The sequence below is a fragment of the Solea solea genome, chromosome 5 (genome assembly GCF_958295425.1).
Source record: "Solea solea chromosome 5, fSolSol10.1, whole genome shotgun sequence".
NCBI lineage: Eukaryota > Metazoa > Chordata > Actinopteri > Pleuronectiformes > Soleidae > Solea > Solea solea.
Window position 1 is genome coordinate 2539306 of NC_081138.1, and position 20156 is coordinate 2559461.

At 38.7% G+C, this 20156-nt stretch overlaps 1 protein-coding gene and 1 long non-coding RNA gene across 2 annotated transcripts in view; both read left to right on the forward strand.

Annotated features, from left to right (window-relative positions):
• Positions 1-850: 850 nt before the first annotated feature.
• On the forward strand, positions 851-6321 carry calca (calcitonin/calcitonin-related polypeptide, alpha). The gene is made up of 5 exons (XM_058629753.1): positions 851-915; positions 3637-3826; positions 4178-4269; positions 4822-4953; positions 5424-6321. Exons 3-5 carry the CDS (start codon positions 4181-4183, stop codon positions 5599-5601), a joined length of 399 nt encoding a protein of 132 aa, XP_058485736.1. The 5' UTR covers positions 851-915; positions 3637-3826; positions 4178-4180; the 3' UTR covers positions 5602-6321.
• Positions 6322-8938: 2617 nt separating this feature from the next.
• Positions 8939-20156, forward strand: part of LOC131459316 (uncharacterized) — a 233381-nt gene continuing 222163 nt past the window's right edge. Inside the window, exons 1-2 of the long non-coding RNA XR_009240235.1 lie at positions 8939-9217; positions 17674-17818. This is a non-coding gene — a long non-coding RNA (uncharacterized LOC131459316). The remainder of the gene's footprint in view (positions 9218-17673; positions 17819-20156) is intronic.

Genomic DNA, 20156 nt, shown 5'->3' on the forward strand with positions numbered 1-20156 from the left:
CTTAAGCTGATTCAGGAGTTCCCCAGATTCCCCAATAAAATACACAGTTTTTACTCCAAATGGACAACAAGATACTTCTAAGACTGTCCAGTGTGTTAAATAAACCTTGATAAATACTGGGCAGACGTCCTCTTCGTCCGTCTTCCTTCTGACATCAATCAATAAATCATTCATTATTTAGTGTGTCCAACATTCATTTTCCCATTTCTCTCTCTCTCTCTTAAAATTACATTTTAAGTTCCCTTTTTATTTCCTAATTTACACACATAGAGTTTTATTTTGAAACACACACTATGTCCTGTTTCAGGTGTCTTCACTTCCTGCCGCCTCCTTGATGACCTGCACCTGCCCTAACGTGTCACACCTGTTTCTCATTGTCGTCTTTGTTTTTCCAGGTCAGTGTTCAGTGTGATCATGTTGCTTTAGTGTCACTGGTTAATTCTTGAGATTATAAACTCTCTACGATGCCAGACCCTTCTCTCAATGGAGTAGTTACCAACATATGGATGGTATAGGAAAAAGAATCACAGGATGCAGTGCGTTGTCGTGCTGCCAACCTCTATCCTGGGTTAAATGTATTTTGTCGTGATGAGTGTATGGGATGTAATGCAGTTACTGTGCTTGAGCAGCATTCGTCTTTAGACATTATTAGGCCTCTTTAAGAGTCTTCTTCCGGCCGTCCTATACTAAAGGTCCTTTAGTAAAGGACATGTGCAGCATATTTGTTTCTCTTGACTACTGTGGTTCCTACAGTGAATTATTAACCATGTGAATAAGTAGAGGTATCAAGTGCATGTGGATTATTGAATTAGTGACCCTCCATAATGATGTCCAGAACCTGGTTTTCCAACAGCGTAACGACAGTGAAGAAGTGGAGGACAAGTCCTGTAATCCCTCTGCAACTACAGCGGCCAGGTGTGTAAATGTTAGGTCAGGTTTGCTTCCGCCCAACTAATGGAAGCGGAGTCTGAATATCCACGTAATCTTCTGTTTGAAAATGACCGTCATTCTCAGACTAAAAGGTCAAAAGTGTTGTGGAGGACTGGTCATTTCGGTTTTTAAATAATTACAAATAAATATCCGTGAATAATCTCAATTCTTGATTATTTCACTTTCAGATTATTAAATCATGGGATCATTTTAGCCGGGAATCACCTTTTATAAGTGACTAGTTTGGGAATTGTTTTGTGGTCTTTTGTTCTAGCTGGTTTACAGGAAGTACACCAAATTATTTCCAATAAACAAATACAAAACACATAAAAAATGAATAAGGGCATTAAATACAATGAAATAAGGTGATTACAGTAAAAAAAGTACAATAGTACATTTAACTTAATAAATAAACATGATGTAAATTAGCACACGTACAAATAAAGCCAAACAAAATTGACTAGCACTAGCAAGTAGTTCTGAACAGGTCCTTGCTCCACCCCGCACATGTTGGGGTGCGGACCAATCCCTAGAGACCAGGACCTTTGTCTCACGTACGAAGTTTCGAGCAGATCGGTCGACGTAAAATAAAGTTACAGGGCACTTCCTGTTTAAAATAGCGGACTTCCTGTTGGGAAGTCATTACCTACTTGCAGACGTTTTCAGGGCGAGTCTGTGGTTTCACATACGAAGTTTTAGGTGTTAGAGCAGCACAAAGTACAGTAAAATATCTTGTTTTCTGCCTCCTACAAAATACAAAGTTGAATATTTTCATATGGGCGTCTTTGGGGGCGGAGCAACAACTGCGACGTGTGAGTAATCGTGACGGACCGGGTCTCACGTACGACGTCGGTCAACATATGATAAAGTGACGTGGCACTTCCTGTTTAAAATGGTGGACTTCCTGTTGGGTCAAGGCCATGATGATAAATATGTCACAGTTCACTTCCTGTTTCAGAGGTTTGACTTCCTGTTCGAGGCCATTACTGTGGTTTCACATATGAAGCAGCATAAAATACGTCAAGTTATCACAGTTTGTGCTTTTTCACAAAAATCCAATTTTTCATGGCAACACTGTTTAACTTTATTCAACATGAATCCGATTTGGAGTTGGATACAATAATCCCTGTAAAGGTTACACATGGAATTGTAAAGAAACTAGTTTTCTGTCACCACTAGAAGGCGCCCTTTCGCCAAACCACTCTCTGATGAGCGCGTGGACCCTAATTCATGAAACAAAAGAAAAAGGGGACAACTAAGTTAGATTAAAGAAGAATAAATATAGACATGGAGGCACTGGAGTGTCTGCTGGGACTGTGACAGAAGGACTCGGCTGAGACTTGTCACTGACGAGCCCTGCAGTGAGAATCACGCTGCCCTCTCTGTCATCAATGCTCTCCTGTGTTGTAATTAATTTTCCAGACCAATTCATGCCTAACATTTGGGGAGACGTGAGCTAATTGCATTCTTGACAATGCACTCTTTCCCCCGTGGATTTCATTTCCCTGCATCTAATCACGTCCCTGGTCAGAGCAGGCGCTGGTGATCTGCTCCCAAAGTCCCAAACTTTGAGAATATTTACTTTTATCATCAAGTGCATTTCAAGTGCTTCGTTATGATGGAAGAGACTTAAAAAATGTCCTTTCTTGAACTATAGCAGGTGATGAACCCTCAAATAAATGCATGGTTTCTTAAATTAGACCAAGACAATAAACATTATTCATTGTGTGTCTGGAATCTCCTAAATCCTCAGGTCTTAATGCAGTTTCCCTGCAGTGGACTCATTTAGTGCCTGGTGCAGGAGCTGCTGGTCTGCGCAACAGTACTAAAAGGCTCATCTACTCTAATGAGTTTCCTTGTGACGCAAAAAAAAAAAAAGAAAGAAAGAAGCAGGAGGCAGGATGCTTTATGATGCATCATCCAATATTGTTACATAAGGGGAATTAGAAGATGGCCAGAGACCAACGGCTACGTTATTAGCTCAGAGAAAATGGATGAAAGCGTTGGGAGGCTTCAGTCCATTCATGGAGAAGTCACAGGGATTTCATTTACATATAGAAGTGTATTTATTTCCAACAACAATTCATAAAAAAGGAGGAGAATCAAACGATTGATGATTGAGAGAGGAACATGATGACAGTGGGTTGTAGTCGTGTCATTGGCTGATTACTTATTTGCAAAAAACAGACAGTCAAAGTCATGAAAGAGTCTGGACTGCAGGGTTTTTAATAATAATTTTAATAATTTTTGTATAAAACTTCAAACTAATCCGGCAGTCGGATTGAATAAGACAAATTACTCAAAAATGTACAATTTAAGCTCACAAAAACAAACAATACACAGAAAAAAATTACAAATAAGGAGAAACAGAACAAGCTGTGTCGCAGTTAGTGATGACTAATATACAATATGTGATAATTAAGAGACAAAAAGTCATGTAAATTGTATTGCACATGGATTTTTAAAGAATTAAAAGAGACAATTTGCACATTGACGTCATTTTATTGCACCTAGAGTTGCTCGTTGCAGAGTTTCACAAAGTTTCACACAGATGAGTTATGTCCTTATTCTCTAATATGAGATCTCCCAAAAAGCCACTCAGACAGGATGTGAGTAAGATGTTGAGACAAAATCCGCAGACTGACTCAGAAAACCTGGCAGCTTTTTTTGTGAATTGATTAAAATGACAATCTCTTTTTTTTTCAGGACTCGTGATTGGCTCGCACGTTTGAGGTAAAACGTCCGCCCGGCCAATCGACTGTGATCAAGTGTCCACTCGGTGAACACAGGAACCCACGGGGGAACGTCTATAAAACCCTGTGCTGTGGGAGTGTTCAGCAGATACGCTGAGTCTCCTCATTCCAGTCTTCATCATTAGAAGATTTACTATCTCACAGTGAGTATGAATGAACCAATGCTTCTTTAGATCTATCACCATTCATTCATTCATTCATTCATTCATATGTCACTGTTAGAAATATCAGATAGGATGCTCAGCTGTGTGAAGAAGTAAGGTAACTCTGCACTGTCCTGCTTCTGCTGCTATTTTTTACATATATTCTCTTTAAATGCTTCATAAATACGTCCTTTTCGAGGGTGAAGTTAATTTAACTAATGGACAGAGCTGCTGCTGTAGCTTCCAATGTCAGTATATCACAGATAGTGCTTGTTGTTTGGAAACAGGGAGAGAGGGAGAGAAACAATTGCACTTTCATTAAATGTAATATTCTTGTGTGTGTTTCCACAGGGAATGATGATAACGCTCAAACTGTGGACTCTGCTTGTTGCCTGTGTGCTGATCGTTTGTCAGGTGTACGTGTCGCACGCTGCTCCGTCCAGGTGAGGCTTCCTGAAAAAACTGCTGTCTTTTTCATTTCATTTCATTTGTGGTCATTTTTTAAGACGTGAGGGCAACTGAGAGCATAATCATTTGAAAACCAAACTTAAGATGTAGCTCTTTACCATGACCATTTAACTGAAACTTTAATGGAAACATTTTGTCTCTTCTACACTTCAGTCTGCTTAAAACGGAAATAGATTCAGCCTAATTTTAGTATTCATCATTTAGTTACAACTTTCTGACTCTTAATCAAACCTTTTCTTATATTTGAGTCCATTTTAACTCATCAATATTTTATTAGCTTAACTTATTTGCTGTTTTACTATTAGTTAAGTGATTTTAGTCTCCATATCGACTATCGACGTTCCCTTTCTTCCACATTTCCATTTCTTATGCTCTACATTTTTTCTATACTGTACTTTTACGTGTTCGTAGGAATGGTAGTTGTCTCTTTGTCTCTGTTTTGTTCTGCGAAGACGTTTGACTAAAGTCTGATTGATGGATTGATTGATTGATTGGTTGATTTTGAACATAACTGTGTGGGTTTTTAGAAGTAACAAGGGGTCCATGTCAGATGGAGTCACACTGTCAGACGACGACGCACAGCGGTTACTCAGAGCGATCAAAGAGTTCATGCAGATAGCCTCAGACGAGCAGGACCACCAAACAGCTGACGGCAACAGGTACGACCTATCTATCTATCTATCTATCTATCTATCTATCTATCAATTGATGTATCTATCGATTTATCGATCTATCGATCTATCTATCGATCTAACACAATTTTGTTTATAAGCCCGACAGCTCCAACCGTGGTATTTGTTAATTATCAAGGTATATAGTAAAGTTTGTGTAAATCTCTGTCACCCATCCATTCATCCATTCATTTACTCATTCATTCATTCATTACTAAACTGTGTAAATAGAGTTTCCATGGTCAGAAAACACAGAGAACATGCACGCTAATGTTGTGACAGTCATGAAACATCCTCATACGCCTGTTGGATGTGTTGGCATGCTGTTGAAAGTGAGTAAAGTCACAGTCGTCTGGTGGAAAGCATGACACCGTGCACGTCGTAACCATCCGTGTGCACCTGCATGCGACGGCCACAGTGTAAGCCTGTCTGTGCATGTTTGTCTCTGTCTCTAACAGCCTGGATAGAGCCATGTCTAAGCGTTGCACCAGCTTGAGCACGTGCGTGCTGGGCAAACTCTCCCAGGACATTTACAAGCTGCAGGCCTATCCCCGCACCGACGTGGGAGCAGGGACCCCGGGCAAGAAGAGAAGTCTATCCCAACAATACGAGAACTTCGGCAGCTCGTACAATTGAAAACGCAGTTTGTCCCGGGTTGACTCGCGCTTGCTCGTCCAGCCATGTCCACGCTGGTGTGATGTGAATCCTCGTTGTCAGACTAACTCACCAACACTTTCATCATCTTATTTTGACCATTTTCCATTAGATTTTGACAGAGAGAATTTAAATCTTAGCATTAGCGACAACGTTTTTGTTTTGCATTTCCGTACAATAAAAAAAAAACAACAAGAACGACTCAAAACCTCGCTTATGTTTTCTTTTTAAAACATGGAACCTGCTTTACTGTAAATACTGAGATCATACCTCACTCATAGAATAAGAAAATGAAGAAAAGGGTAAGCATGGCTGTCTTTAACACACACACAATGTCTAGAGTAGGGCTGTCATCTGCAATTCTTATATCTGTTTGAACTTGCAGGGGGACGTTTAAACTCCATCCATCCATCTTGTACTGCTTTATCCTCCACATGAGGGTCACAGGGTCGCTGACATAGGGCAGTAGGCGGGGTCACAGGGACACATAGAGGCAAACAATCTTCCACTCACACTCTCACACCTACGGTCAATTTAGAGAGTCCTATTGACCTAAATCTGCGTGTTTTTAAAACTCTTTCCTTACAAATTCAATCACACCGTCTGAAGTAATGACCACATGGGCCAACAGAGGGGGCACATACTCTAATATCACTAAAGTGACAGCCCTATTCTAGAGACTGGAACAAACGTGCATAATGCCATGTACACATGATGTGATCCCGAATGTCATAACAAACTTCTCCCCAACTTTCCCCATTCTCATAAGCAACGCGACAGTACAGAAGCGGGCATGTAACACGGCCACCTGTGTGACCCATCGCTTGGCGGACCTGCTGAGTCGGTCAGGAGGGCTGGGGTACAGCAACTATGTGCCCACCAACGTGGGGGCCCAGGCGTTCGGCAGACGGAAGCGACGCGGCCCTGTGTGAGCACAACGGTCGATCCATGGTACGTTAACAAACTCATAATAACTTATGATTTAACACAAGTAGAAACACATAAAAATGGTGTTTTCTGTATTTAACAAATATTTTTTTTCATATATATATATATTTATAGTTATTTCATAATGGTAGATAATAAACATGGTTGGAGTTCTTTCTTGTGTCGTGCAACAATGACAAGGGGACACAAATGTCATATGAACTGTTTTTAATTAAAGGCAAACCTTTTTTTATCATCTTTATTTTCTTTTAAATTCAGGCAAACATGTTTTTACTCAGTAACTGATGTGATTTAAAACATAGTAAAATACAGTACTGAATATCTTGTCAACTAACAAAGGTTAAATAATGTGATATATCTAATGGGGCCCCTCAATTATGTTATTAGTATCCTTAACATTCTTCTTATTATTATTATTCTTATTGTTGTTGTTATTATTAGCCAAATATTATAACTTAATATTTTTTCTTCTGCACAACCTTTGACCACGGTTGATTTATGTGTACATTAAGCTTAAGTAAGCATTTTTTGACTAGTAACTGTTTTACTCTACACAGTGAAAATATGACATGAAGCCAAATAACCCAGAACATATAATATAATCTATATATCTGTATATAATCTACAGTGTAATGTTACAGTGTTAAATAATAGTTGTGTTGTCTGTCTTGTCTCGGTCTCTGTAGGACTAAAGAGTTCCTCCTTTGAGAGACAAAACTGTGTCATCATCAGCCTTCAAACTCCTCCCAAAAAAATCTTCCTCACAAACGTGGACTCGCTTTGAAAAGAACAAACCAGTCGCCCACACTAACATCTAGTCTTGTGTCTTTGTTGTCATGCAAAGGTAACTGGGATTATACTGTATTTTCTTCTGCTCGGAGAGAAGAGACTTCTCTCTTTCTTTTCCTGTGACAGACTCGCTGCTGTACATTTGCACGACTGGCTAAACTTTTCCACAGCTGTGGCTGTCGTGGGCCTCGATGTTTTCATGTGACATTTTCATGATGGCAAATGTAGTAAACACTCGTGAGTTGCAGGAATAAATTGTATTTTAGCTACACGGAGCTGTCTTTATTTTATCTTTGCTTGACTGGGTTTTAATTTGTTTTGAAAAAGAAGGTATCCTTTAAAAATGAAATAAAACAAATGTTCACTTTTCATATTCAGTGACATATTCAATACACATACATACGTGGATTATCTTTAAACCTGATTAAATACTAACTTAAATACAAACAAACATGTTAATCAGTTGTAAAGTAGTATTTTATGCTCATTTGCTTTTGCACACATTTCGATTACTGTATATCTTGCCACAGTTGTCTCATTACGCCCTCTAGTGGTTACAATAAGATATTGCTTTTTCATTGAATCAGGAGCTCCATTCAAAAACTTGGTTTCTCGTTGATTCTATCTTAAATAGATTTTTGTTTTGGTTGAAATTCTTAAACTAACTTTATTACTAAACTTAACGTAGACGTACCTTAAACTTGCATTTAGAGGTGGAAATGATGCTTAAAAGCTATTTATTTAATTAAAAAAGTCAAAAAGTGTCACACAATTTTATCCATGTATGCAGTTTCGGCCAATGTTACTGTTTTTCACACTTACACTAACAGTAAAACATTTTGAAATGGAACGATATACAGTTCACAACAAAAAACAAACAGAAACACTTAATTATAATTTGATGACGAGTGGCGGGCCGATTGAAATTGATTGATGGGGGCCTCATGTGGCCTGTGGGCCTTAAGTTTGAGACCTCTGGTCTGTGTACTCCCACCCCCAATAAACAAAAAATAATAATAAAATTGTACAATCTGGATCCAGATGAATACGAAAACCCAATTATATATTTCATAAATGTTGTATATCTATATATAAAACATTATACATGATGTTATCTTCATTTTATTATGGATCAAATAGGTTTTGCGGCTCCAGATTTCATTTATTTGGGTGAAGAGGGGACAAAAATGGCTCTTTTGATACTAAAGGTTGTCGACCCCTGACCTAACTTAACCTGAGCCCTCACTGAGTTAGGTGTAACAGACATAGTTGAAGGGGAAAACTGATTTACAACATTAAATTATGTTAAAAAATAAAATAAATCTGAGTCCAACCACATAGCAGTATTTTATTTTGCTGTCTTCTTCACTCCGACTTCACTGTGTGAGTTCATTTGTCTTGATTCTGTGTTTAAAACCCGCGCTATGAATCAGAACAGTGGCTAAATTGGTGGAATAGCCCTTTAACAGCTGGTGGAAGAGTGGGCGTCAACCACGTCGTCAGGAAAAGATGACGGTGGGCGTGGCTTCAGCTCCTCAGGTGCAGCACGAGCTCCAATCAGCGAAAATTAGGTCAACTTACGTTGACGGCAACGCGCGGAAGACTTTAAACAAACAAATAAACAGACATAAAAAACTAACTAACAGGTAAAAGAAAGTTGTAAATATGAACGTAGGAAATCCAGGAGACGACAAATGACCGCCGAATGGCGCGCTTTTGGGCTAATTATGTCAGAACTTTGACTAGCATGTGTCGTCAGTTAAGGACTAACTGCGTCATTGAAGTCAGACGTGGAAGAAAGTGGGTTTTAAACCAACAACTCAACCAACCAACGTGTCAAGGAGGAAAGATTCAGCGAAAAGTAAGTCACTTCAAATTAGAAACGCCATTTTTTTTGTTCTAAATGTGTGTTCTAAATGTAAACCTTTGCAAAAGCAATTGTCACGTGACTATTTTGCCAACTCATTCCACCAATACAGTAAAATTCATTAGTTTTTGTTGTCGCGTTGGTAAATTTGTTTGGTTGTTGTGAATTCTTTCATGAAAAGGTTGTAGAACATATATTATATGTGCAATCAATAAGGCCTTAGGAAATGAAATGAAATGAAATGAAAATGAACTCAGTTTTAATGTTAGTTCAGATTATTTGAGCTAAGTGTGTCTCAGTATTCGAATTTGAATTCAATCTTATATTAAATTTGATTAAATTCAAGTTGGTTTATTGACATTGAACAAAATGATGAAGTATTTCACTGTTACATTTTGCACAGCAACAATTACCACACACTTTTTGCTATCTATATTGTGTGTGAATGTATCCCATATATACAGTTATTCATAATCTTTTTTTTACAAAGAGTTCCAAAGAGTTTTAAACTCCTCTATATCCATGCTTTGTCTGGTTTATGTTCAGAACAAAGAATATCCCCACAAACCATTTCTCACAGATTTAGATACTCACCCCCCTCGAGTATTGTCACTGTTTCTCTAGAGTTCCTGTCTAACAGACCCTGATCTTCCCTCACTGATACGCTTGTTATACCAATCGTTTGACTCGTCCACAGAGAGAATTTGCTTTTCTTGACACTTGGAATATCAGCAACAAGGGGTAATTAGTGCTGCTGCCTAAATTTCAGCATTTGCCTAATTTGTTTCCGATGTTTGGGATGTTGATTATATTTATTTGAGATGGCCTTCATCACATTAAGGTTGGTGTACTGTACCGTGGGCATTGTTTATTGTTTACATTGTTTATGTTATGTGAAGGCCACTGTATTTCTCGGTTTGTTGCGCTGTGCAGTTTTACCATGAGATGACACCAATTTTACACCCTAGACCTTTACAAGTGTTTATAGAGCACATGCTGTTTTCAAACAAACTGGACACATTTCCAATGCTGGACAGTATACTTAACTGTGAGATCCACTGTATAGGTCTGGTATCTCTTTACAGATGTCCCATGTCCCCATTGGATGTACAGATGGCTACTGTGGGTAGTTTTTGTTGTATTTGCTGATTTTCATCTTGTATATTAATGTACACTGCAGTAAACTCCAGTCATCCAGAAAAGGCAGGAAATGTGACTTGAAGTTTGGCCTTCATTAGTCAAGGTTTATCTGCCCCAGTGTTAAATCACTGACTGACTGTATTTTTACTATATTATTTATTTAAAGGTAAAGTGTATACAATTTACGAAGATTCAGCTGCTGAATGTCCCTCACCTTACTCTTCCCTTTCAAATCTGTTGGCGATGTAGCCTTCAGTTAGCATCACAACTCAAAAGATGTTTAGTTTGTCCATTGTGGGCTATTGTAAAAACATGGTGGTCCTCTGTAGAGCTTACCCAGCTCCTTTCAACAATATGTAAAATCAGATGACAGTAAACTTGCAGTAAATTTAAGTAGAATAATTTTATTTTTGTTTTGTGCCAGAAAAAAATCATTTAAACAAATTTACAAACTGGACCTTTACATTGAGAAATACCCTAAAACAACATTTTCTCCTTGTCTTCTAATCTGGAGAATCATATCAGTCTGGACATTGGTTTGATGAAAGTACATCAAATCGCTAAGGTTGGTATTAAATAATCTGTCCAGCTCCCAATGCTATATTTTGCATGCACTCAAATAGAAGATGTAAATGTGATTCAAACTTGAAAGTGGTTATGACGGATGTTCTGAAGAGGGGTGTTTGCGACTCCGTCCCACGAGTGTTGACCGAGGAGATTGGTGCTACAGTGCTCTCGGATGTGAGTAGCCATGTGCAAACTCCCAAACACAGCTAATGAAGGAGTTAGAGTTCGTTTAGAGTCTCAGAGGAACTCTTTGAGATGCCGACACTCTTGAGTGTCTGGGGATGAGCGTCTGTCACTTTTGTCTCATCACCATCTGGAGGAGACACTGGGAGTCAGTTGGAGTTACATTGTCTTAATTTTCTTGCTAAATAAAAGATTGCAGACATTATCTGTGTGCCAGCTGGCCGCGAGATAAACACATTTTTGTACATATGGGACAATAATGACCTTTTATTTTCCAGTGTGGGTTGGGAAGGCAACATAATGTCCGTTGGTGTGTAGACCTGCTGAGGCAGGAGATTTCTGTGGAAATGAGAAGCAGCTGTGTATGTTGTTTGTTTCAGATCCTGACCTTTGCTTATCTTATGATTTGACTTTATACTGTATCTCCAAAATATTGTCTTCCAGTGCAATTTATGGACTTGTGTAGTTTAGTCTAGGATCCTTAGTTTTATGTCATGATAACTCAGATTTTTTTTTTTTTTGTCAATTGTCTACATACAGGACTTCTGCACTAGTTATCACTTTAGCATGAGCTGAATTTTAAGGACTTTTCGCTTCAAATGAGGATGGAACAGTTGTCTGCGTTAACAAAGTCGTTGTCGTAGTTACGTCTACGTCCATATGATGCATTCGGAGATGTCCTGAGCTTTGCTACACGAGCATAGCATACAGTAGTTTACACAATGTGGTTTTCTTTTCGACAACGTGAACGTTGTTGCCAAAACTCACGGGGAACGCAAAACATTTCCACGCCAGTGATTTCAGAGAATTGGGAGGGGGTTCGAGTTTGGTCAAAAACAACAGTTGCCATGGTTACTATTAGTTGGCAGCACCTTCAGATTATCTGGAGGAGGTAACGTGTAGTCTGGCAAGCCTGCAGGACGTCACGCTTGGGGCGTGGTTCAATCCTTGTTTCCACCTTTTGCTTTTGAAGGTTGAGATCGTGATGTCACTGGAAGTGCTCAGTGGTGATACAGTAGTGAGGATGTGGATAACTTTTCAGTTTCTTCATTCAGATTTATTCTGCCTGTCCAGGGATTATACCAGAGACCGACTGGTTTCTTCCTAGAACATTAAGCTTAACCATATTAAATATTGCCGTAGATGTGCAATTTCTTTCCATGTGTTGTCCACTAAGCATTTCTGCATTACTAACTGAATTTGAATCGGTGCAGTGCAGTCATGTTGTCCGGCAATACAAGAAAAGAACGTTGTCGTTATACTGAGAAACACAGAGCTTAATTAGCATTGTGTGAGTTTATTTGACAATTATTTGACAACTTATTTAAATTTAAGTGACATTTGAAGTTGCAAGTACAGTTTTAAAGCACCACTAATGATTTGCCTTCCCACTTAATGCATAGAGGGTTTCCCTCATCATGGCTTTAATACACATTCCTGTACATTGACTGAATACTTTGCAGATATAAAAGCAGGCACTGCAATGCCACCATGTGGCAAGTATTGTGTGGTCTTTCTATGAAGGGACTGCATGTGCATGTGGTCTTTATAGTGTTCAGGAAATGATTATAGAGTCATATTTGCCCTTTACCGGTATTTCAATCGGTAAAAGAGGATGAGAGGTCTATAATGTTTAAAATATGTCATACACCAATGAAACGTAGTGATTTTGAAGCAAAGATGTCCTCTCAGTCACAAAGTAGAAGACCAATTTACTTTTTGGCAACTGAAATACTGCATGTTACTGTATGCACGATCCCTTTACAGGTATTTCAATAGGTAAAAGGGGATGAGAGGCCTATGATGTTTAAAATATGGCACAAAAATATCCCCTCAGCCTCAAGTTAGGAGCCAAAATCACTTTTCAGCAACTGACATACTGCATGTTACTGTTTGCACAAGCCGAAAACAGGTATATGGGGTTAGTGAGCTATTTTGAAATATTATATATTAATAATTAAGAAAAAGAAAATGTCATAGCCCAAATTTGATGAAAAATATCTCTTCAGCCACAAGGTAGAAACACAAATCTATGATTAAATAATATAAATCTATTATTTTATCTAAGCTTGGTTTGTTCTAATTGTTATCTGTTCCCAATAATGTCTTTTTAACATTTGGTCACAGACCAAAAAGCATTGCCAGGTCCAAATAGACACTCTGTCTCATTTTTTAAATAATACAGCACTTTCATTACTATATTCATAATGTGCTACTGTGTGAACACTGCTGCTGGGTTTAATCTGTAATGTCAGGGCCTAATTTGGCTTCCTACAATGTCTGTGGTAATGAAACTTTTGAATGTGATCTAGATCCTTCAGTTGGATTCCAAGATGAACTTTGCATAACATTAAATTGAAAGAGAAAGATAACCCCGTGGCTTTTAATTGTGCAATGTATGAATGAGGACTTTTTTTCACCCCAATATCAAAGAGAAGAAAGGAATTTGAATTTCCAAGATGTTCTGACATTCATAATAACCCATAATACCATTATTTTTCTTTCGTTCCTTGTCTCCATGTTTCCTTTGTCCGAACAATCAATGCAAAACCAACCAGAAAATTAAATTAAATCATAAATCCTTCAAATAAAACAGGCAGCAATATTGAATCACTAAATTCTGAATAGGCTTATTTTGTGTGGTGATGGTCACCAGACTTCCAGGTCAGGTTTACAGCCACCAGTCTTTTATAAGAATCAAGTACAACACAGCAGAGTTGTTCCTCTCGAGTTCCTTGTTTACGTCTTTGTGTGTTGAGCCCTTGACATGAAAGCTGATCGTGTTTATTTCATAAGGCTTTTTTTCCCCCCACTTTAAAACACCTCAAATTTAACCAGTGTAATGTCTGCTCTGATCCTCAAGATGGCAGCAAAAACCCACAGATTGCTGCTCCCAAATCCATCAATTTTCTATTAATGAAGTATATTAAAAACTATTAGCTGTTTTCATTTTCTACTGTGCCAATTTATACAGTGCATTAATTCAGAGGCCTCCTCCTTTTTCGGCTGCAAATCCTTCTAATTAAATAAATAATTTCAATAAGAGAACGTTTATTGAGTGACTGTAAGTGTGGTGGTAACTAAATCAGTTTGCGTCTGAGACGATGATATTCAATGATATTAAAAGGTCCATGGTAAATATCTTGAAAGACTAAATTGCAGAATATTGGTTCATCCTAAATGATGAAAACTTATTCGCCAGTGCTTATTTGCAGTAGGGTTATGAGTATTGTTAACCCTTTATATACTTGGCAGCTGCATCAGAACAGCAGCAAACAGTCATGTTAGTTTTGGATAGATGCAGCAGTGCATTGGAAAAACAAGATCTGTGGATGCCGTCACAAGCTTATGATTTATCACAGAGCGATCGGTCATTTAAGTCAATACTCGGGCGTATTTACAGTTAGACTTGGATATTAGTTAAAACAACATTAAACAGACTTTGTAAGGCTCGTGTTGTGCTTTGTCAAAGATTTGCCCTCTCTCTCTCTCCTTCCCTCCCTCCCTCTCTCTCCCTCTCTCCTCTCTCTCTGAAGGGCCCCTTTGTAGGCGTACGATTGCCCTGTGTGCACTCTGAAATGTAAAGCAGGCCTTCTCTTCAGATATGCATGCCGTCGCCGCGGTCTGATTAATTGTAAATGACTGAGTGGTTTATAAAATACTGTGTTTGATAACGACGCCGATCTGATTCCTCTTACAGGAGAAACACTCTCACAACATGCAGTCCTAATTGTTAGACTTCTCATTAGCGCGGTGTCACGGGACCTCGCCAGATAATCAAATACTGTAGCTGTGATACTGTTGCGGCGTTCATCTCGTCTTAGACTGTCCTCTGATCGTGCATGCAAATACAGAAGCTTCAGTCATGATCTTACAGCATGACTGACTGCGACTGCTCTCAGCTGATATTCAGGTATTCGACGTTTGCATACATTGAAAATTACGTGGAGAGTTTTAATGGCTCTGAGACATTTGAACAAATAAAAGACAAAGAAGAAATTCAATGAGACTCAAAAAAACACACAGTAAATACATTGATTCATTTACATTATGGCTGTGCATCTCCACTTAAATCTCAAAATTAATTTGATGTATTTTCTGTATTAAAACACATGAACTTTAATGTGCTGCAAGCAACTGGAAAATTAACTATTATGTGGCTAATCGATGACATCACTGCAGAGTTCTAATATCTACAGATTTTATGACTAAAATAGTTTGACTTCTTTACTTTTACATTTATCATATTTTTAAATCAGGTTATCATAGACTAAGAATACACAAAATAAACTTCTTATCGCTCTTTTAGTTGCACTGCTACAGTGCTGGGTCTGAAGTGTAATAACAGATCTTTGGATAAAGTTTCTGACCCTATCATAACCGTACTTGAACATTTTTATCATATGCAGGTATTAACCCATTCACTTTCAAACACATTGAAGACAATACAGACAAATAAAGTGGAAGTAATTTGCAGGCGTGTTCCAGCAGTTTAAAACTTTAAAATTGTTCTAAAAATAACCCTGGATATTATGGCCAAAAATGCTATTGCGGTAATTGACTTTAAAATTAGTCTATATCTATAATTACCATGATAAATGTCAGATAATTAAAGATGGATATTTTGCCTTTTAGTGAAAAGAAAAAATAGAGTCAGGCCAAGTAGAAAGTAGTGTTTTTTTTTCTCGCTTTGACTACTTAGTGTTTACTGAGCGAATGCAGCAAGAAAATAAAATGCTGGGCCAAAATGAACAGAGCCTGTCAAAACAGGACACAGCACAAATGTGAGCCTTTGAATGAAACTGAAAAAATATCTTTTCAAAAGCCTAGATTGCATATAACGCTGATAAACAAACATCCAGTGCTTTTTTTTTTTTTTTTTAAGGTAAATTGGCAACTACTGCTTTTATCTTTTCCTGATCATCAAGCTAGTAAAATCCTCACAATTCTGCAGGAGAAAACATTTTTAAAATAGTTTTTAATAAAATAGCTATAAATCAAAACCAATTTTCCTCCCATCCTCTAAGTGATATTGAAGAACATGATATTGTGATATAACTTGTTTATAAGTGATTGCCCAGCCTTACAACCATGCACGGAAATCTTGGTATAAACTACTGCACATCACCAATGCTGTGCATATAAACCAGCCTGTGCATGTGACTGGTTATGCTGTAGCTTCATGGTCACCTAAGACTCTGTTTGGTACAACTATTGTAGTATCAGAAGGACACTATCACACACACACACACACACTCCACCTTTGGCCTCATAACACACAGCACACACGCGCGCCACAGATCACATGCTGCTCATATTGTCTCCCAGCCACACTTTTAACTTCAAAGCCCTGCTCACCCTTGTGTCTCAGGAGGAATGGAGGCACCACAGCAGCCAGCCTTCACTGCTCTGCCGTGGTTAACTATGGCCGCAGGCTGGAGCACCTCCCCACGTCTCTTGATACTAAAGCAGGGGAGGTAGAGAGGGTGGGGGGTGGGGGGGAGGTGTTGGGGGGGCGTTAGTGTCCTGTACCGCCACAGCTTACAACCTCGTGCCTTGTCTCTGCATAACCTGTCCCTGTGAAACAGCGAGGCATTATACACCCTGTTAACAAGGCTACACTTGTTAAGAGAACAGTGTATACATACAGTCAGCATACGTAGGTATAAGGTGTGCATGAGCACCTTGGTTTAGGATTCTTGATTCTTTTGGGTGAAGGACATAACTTTGAAAGGCATAATGTGTGTGTGTGTATATATATATATATATATATAAAATTCAATTGAGATATACAGTATATGTATTTTTTCTTTATATTCACTTTAGATTCAAAATATTGGTTAGAATATTGCTAGTGCAAGGATTAGAACTTAGAACTCCTCCTACTAAGGAGTAGATATGCATTATCTCCCAACAAGTGCTCGAGAAAATTATTATTATTGTTATCCATGAAGCAGTTGATTTTATTCTCATATAACAAAACAAATATTCAGTTCACTGTCATGGTGGAGCAAAAACTCTACATTTAAGAGGCTGGAATCACAGAACAGTTATTTTGTTATTTTTTAAAAGTCAATTAAACTGATTGATTTATAGTTAATTATTAGTCAGTCAATTGTTGCAGCCTCAAAAATGAATGTAATAATAGAATGATTTTGTGTTTTAAAATTAGAATTTCATCATTCAGCCCTAATGGGCAACATCATGTTAGTAATATAATCTAGTTGATAATGAGATGAGATTTTGTCTGAGGGGGAAAGGTTTCAATGATGTATGATGTGGGGTGCATTCATGCTCTGCCTCTGCGTCTGGACAGTGTCCTCCCTGTTGAACTGGCTGTGCTCAGCTCAAAGGAACAATGTGGTGGATTTACTTTATTATGAACAAAGCCTTTGTCTGAGGTGTGCGCATACTGAACGGGGGTCCAGAGTCCAGAGTCCAGCTTTGAACTACCAGGTCAAAGACATCACAGAACTGACGCGCTGTTTCGCATTCATCTTGTACCTCACACAGGAGGGCCGTCACATTTGTCCTTTTGATTGTCCTCCATTTCTTTAAAGGTCTGACTGGAACCATAGGTCATCTGGAGGCTTTTATGTGGAGAAAAACAAGCGTGTTCTTATTCCTGCTCTTCACTTCAGGGGAAGAACTGCAGAGGGGTGAAGAAGGCTTCCCACTTGTTAGAACGGATCCTCCCCCAATACGGTAAAGAACAACAATTTAAAAATGTGCTCCAAATCAAAACAACAGTATTACATTTTGCACGAAAAATCATTTTAATTCAAAGACCGAAAAGGCTTTGCAGATATCAATAGAAAGGTTGGCATTGAAATGAAATCCACCGCCATGAAATATGTAAAGCAAGCCCACCACAGAGAATAGCTGAAAACACAGGTTCTTTTGAAGTTAAGTCCTTTGGTTGTGCATGTCTTCATTCAACTCGCCCGTGGATGTTTTAACCTTCTGTAAAACTTGCTCCAGCCTGGCACTCTCTTTCTCTACATCAGAGTAATGTGGGTCTGCACTTCTGCACATGATTTCTATTTCATGACGGCTGTGTTTCTCACTTGCTAAGTTTTACGAGTGCCCACCGTAGCGTTTTACTGTTCGACCACTGGACACCAACATTCTGTAATAAGTGCATTTCAGCTAATAATATCCCGGGCGTTTCAGGCTTTGATGGTCCCAGTTGTTTTCTGTTGACTGCACTGCCTATTGCTACTAAAACTATTTTTGATAAGTCATAAATAAGTTTACTTTTAGGTCGAAACTTTTGGTGATTTTTGTTGTTGATGTTGTTATTCTGACTCTGGAACGGAAATGACGTAACATTATTAGTATGCTGAAAAGGTCAAGTAGTACTATCAGACCTAACTGAGGGAGCATTTGTGTGTATACAGCAGCAGCGCAGAAGTATTTATTCCCAAACCTGTTGAATAACTGGGTTTTAGGAGTGGAATTGACTTTTTGTGTGAGTTGTGTGAAGCTGACGGGTATAATCAACATTGCATGAGCTCTTCTGACAATTGTTTGAAAGTAACAGATTCAGATTATATTTAAAAGTTATACATTACAGTTTTAAAGAACTGTTATTTTTCTCTTAAGTGCACACGCACAGGCAAACATACCTCCCTCTTCCTCTCTCACTTGTTTTTCTCTCTCTCTCTCTCTCTCTCAAACAAACAAAATAAAACAAATGGGACTCATAATCGATCATCCGTGGAACACGTATCCTTTGACTCCAGGCTATTATTGCTTGGGTGATCCTATGTGTGTTGCGCGGTATTGACTGCTTGGGTTCTGACGACCCATTCTTAGATGAGAGGAAGCGTGTAAGCACAATGCTGCACGTCCTCAAGCAGATCATTACCTTTTCCTGGTGATGTACACGAAGCCTCCCGTTGGAACTGTGAGGACCAGAAATGTCCCAGTAGTGAACGAGACACTGCCGGACTTGCAGGCTTCTGACGCTCCTGAAGAGAAGCATCGGGATTAGTTAGTTAGTATTCACTGGACATAACGAGGCCTTTGATGTAGCCAGTATTCTCTTTACTCACCAGGAGCATGAACATTTAATGAGAACTGATATCAGCCCTTTTTTCTGGAGCTGCTCATATTTCAGATAAAGGCAAATTGTATTTACGTAAACCAACAGACCTCGAGGTGGTCAGCGCTTCGCTGTCACCTGCATGTTCCACATGATTCAGTGGAGCTTTACCTTTTGTGTAAAGGGATGTGTTCATTAAAACAGGCCCATTTCACTCTCTCTTAATCAGCACCACGTATGTCATGGGAGGATACAGCCTGGAGCTAAAAACTAGTGCATAATTTATAACTCCAGGTCAGACTGTGAGTGCATATTATCTCAACAAAGATGCATTACTCTCCCATCATCCCATATTTACAAGTTACGTCTTGATGCGTGGCTCTCGTAGCACACAATGTTGCAGTGAACTTGCTGGATGAGGTTTGAGAGTTGAAAAAAATGTTGTGAATATTGGTTAGGAGTCTGTCGGTTCACATTTAGATTAGATTGTGATATACAGGCACCTTTCTCTTTTCAAAATCTCCGGCATCTGTCTAACACAATCTCTACAGTATGTGTCTGTGTGTGTGTGAGACACAGTCGGTGTGAGAGTGTGCAAGAAAGTGTCACAGTGAGCTGTGACACTGCAGGTGTTTAAACTGTGGTGATGTAATTGGTCACAAGGGGAATAGAAACAAGAGCTTCACAGTCCTTGATTTGATCCCTTGGTTATTGATTTCTCAGTCTGCTTCTAACAGAAATAATTGCCACATGTAATGTATTATTCAATTACAAGACACTGCTCTCAAGTTTGGGTTTGATGGTCCTTTTTGAATCACTGAGACCTATAGATAATTCAGCACTGTCAGCCCATTAAGCAGCGCGAATATTAAAAGGTATGCGTTAATCCTGCCTATTTATTAGCAACTGTGACATTCACCCATGCTCAAAGTTTCCCATTTTCAGCCTTTGTATAGTTGAAGGCAGTAGGCTTAACTTTGCTTCAGACTCAGGCAG

Bases quoted from the DNA above. Each gene is read 5' to 3' on its own strand.
- calca (XM_058629753.1), top strand. From the start codon at position 4,181: ATGATGATAACGCTCAAACTGTGGACTCTGCTTGTTGCCTGTGTGCTG. The intron at 4,270-4,821 runs GTGAGGCTTCCT...GTGGGTTTTTAG, and splicing joins TCGCACGCTGCTCCGTCCAG to AAGTAACAAGGGGTCCATGT. The intron at 4,954-5,423 runs GTACGACCTATC...TGTCTCTAACAG, and splicing joins CAAACAGCTGACGGCAACAG to CCTGGATAGAGCCATGTCTA.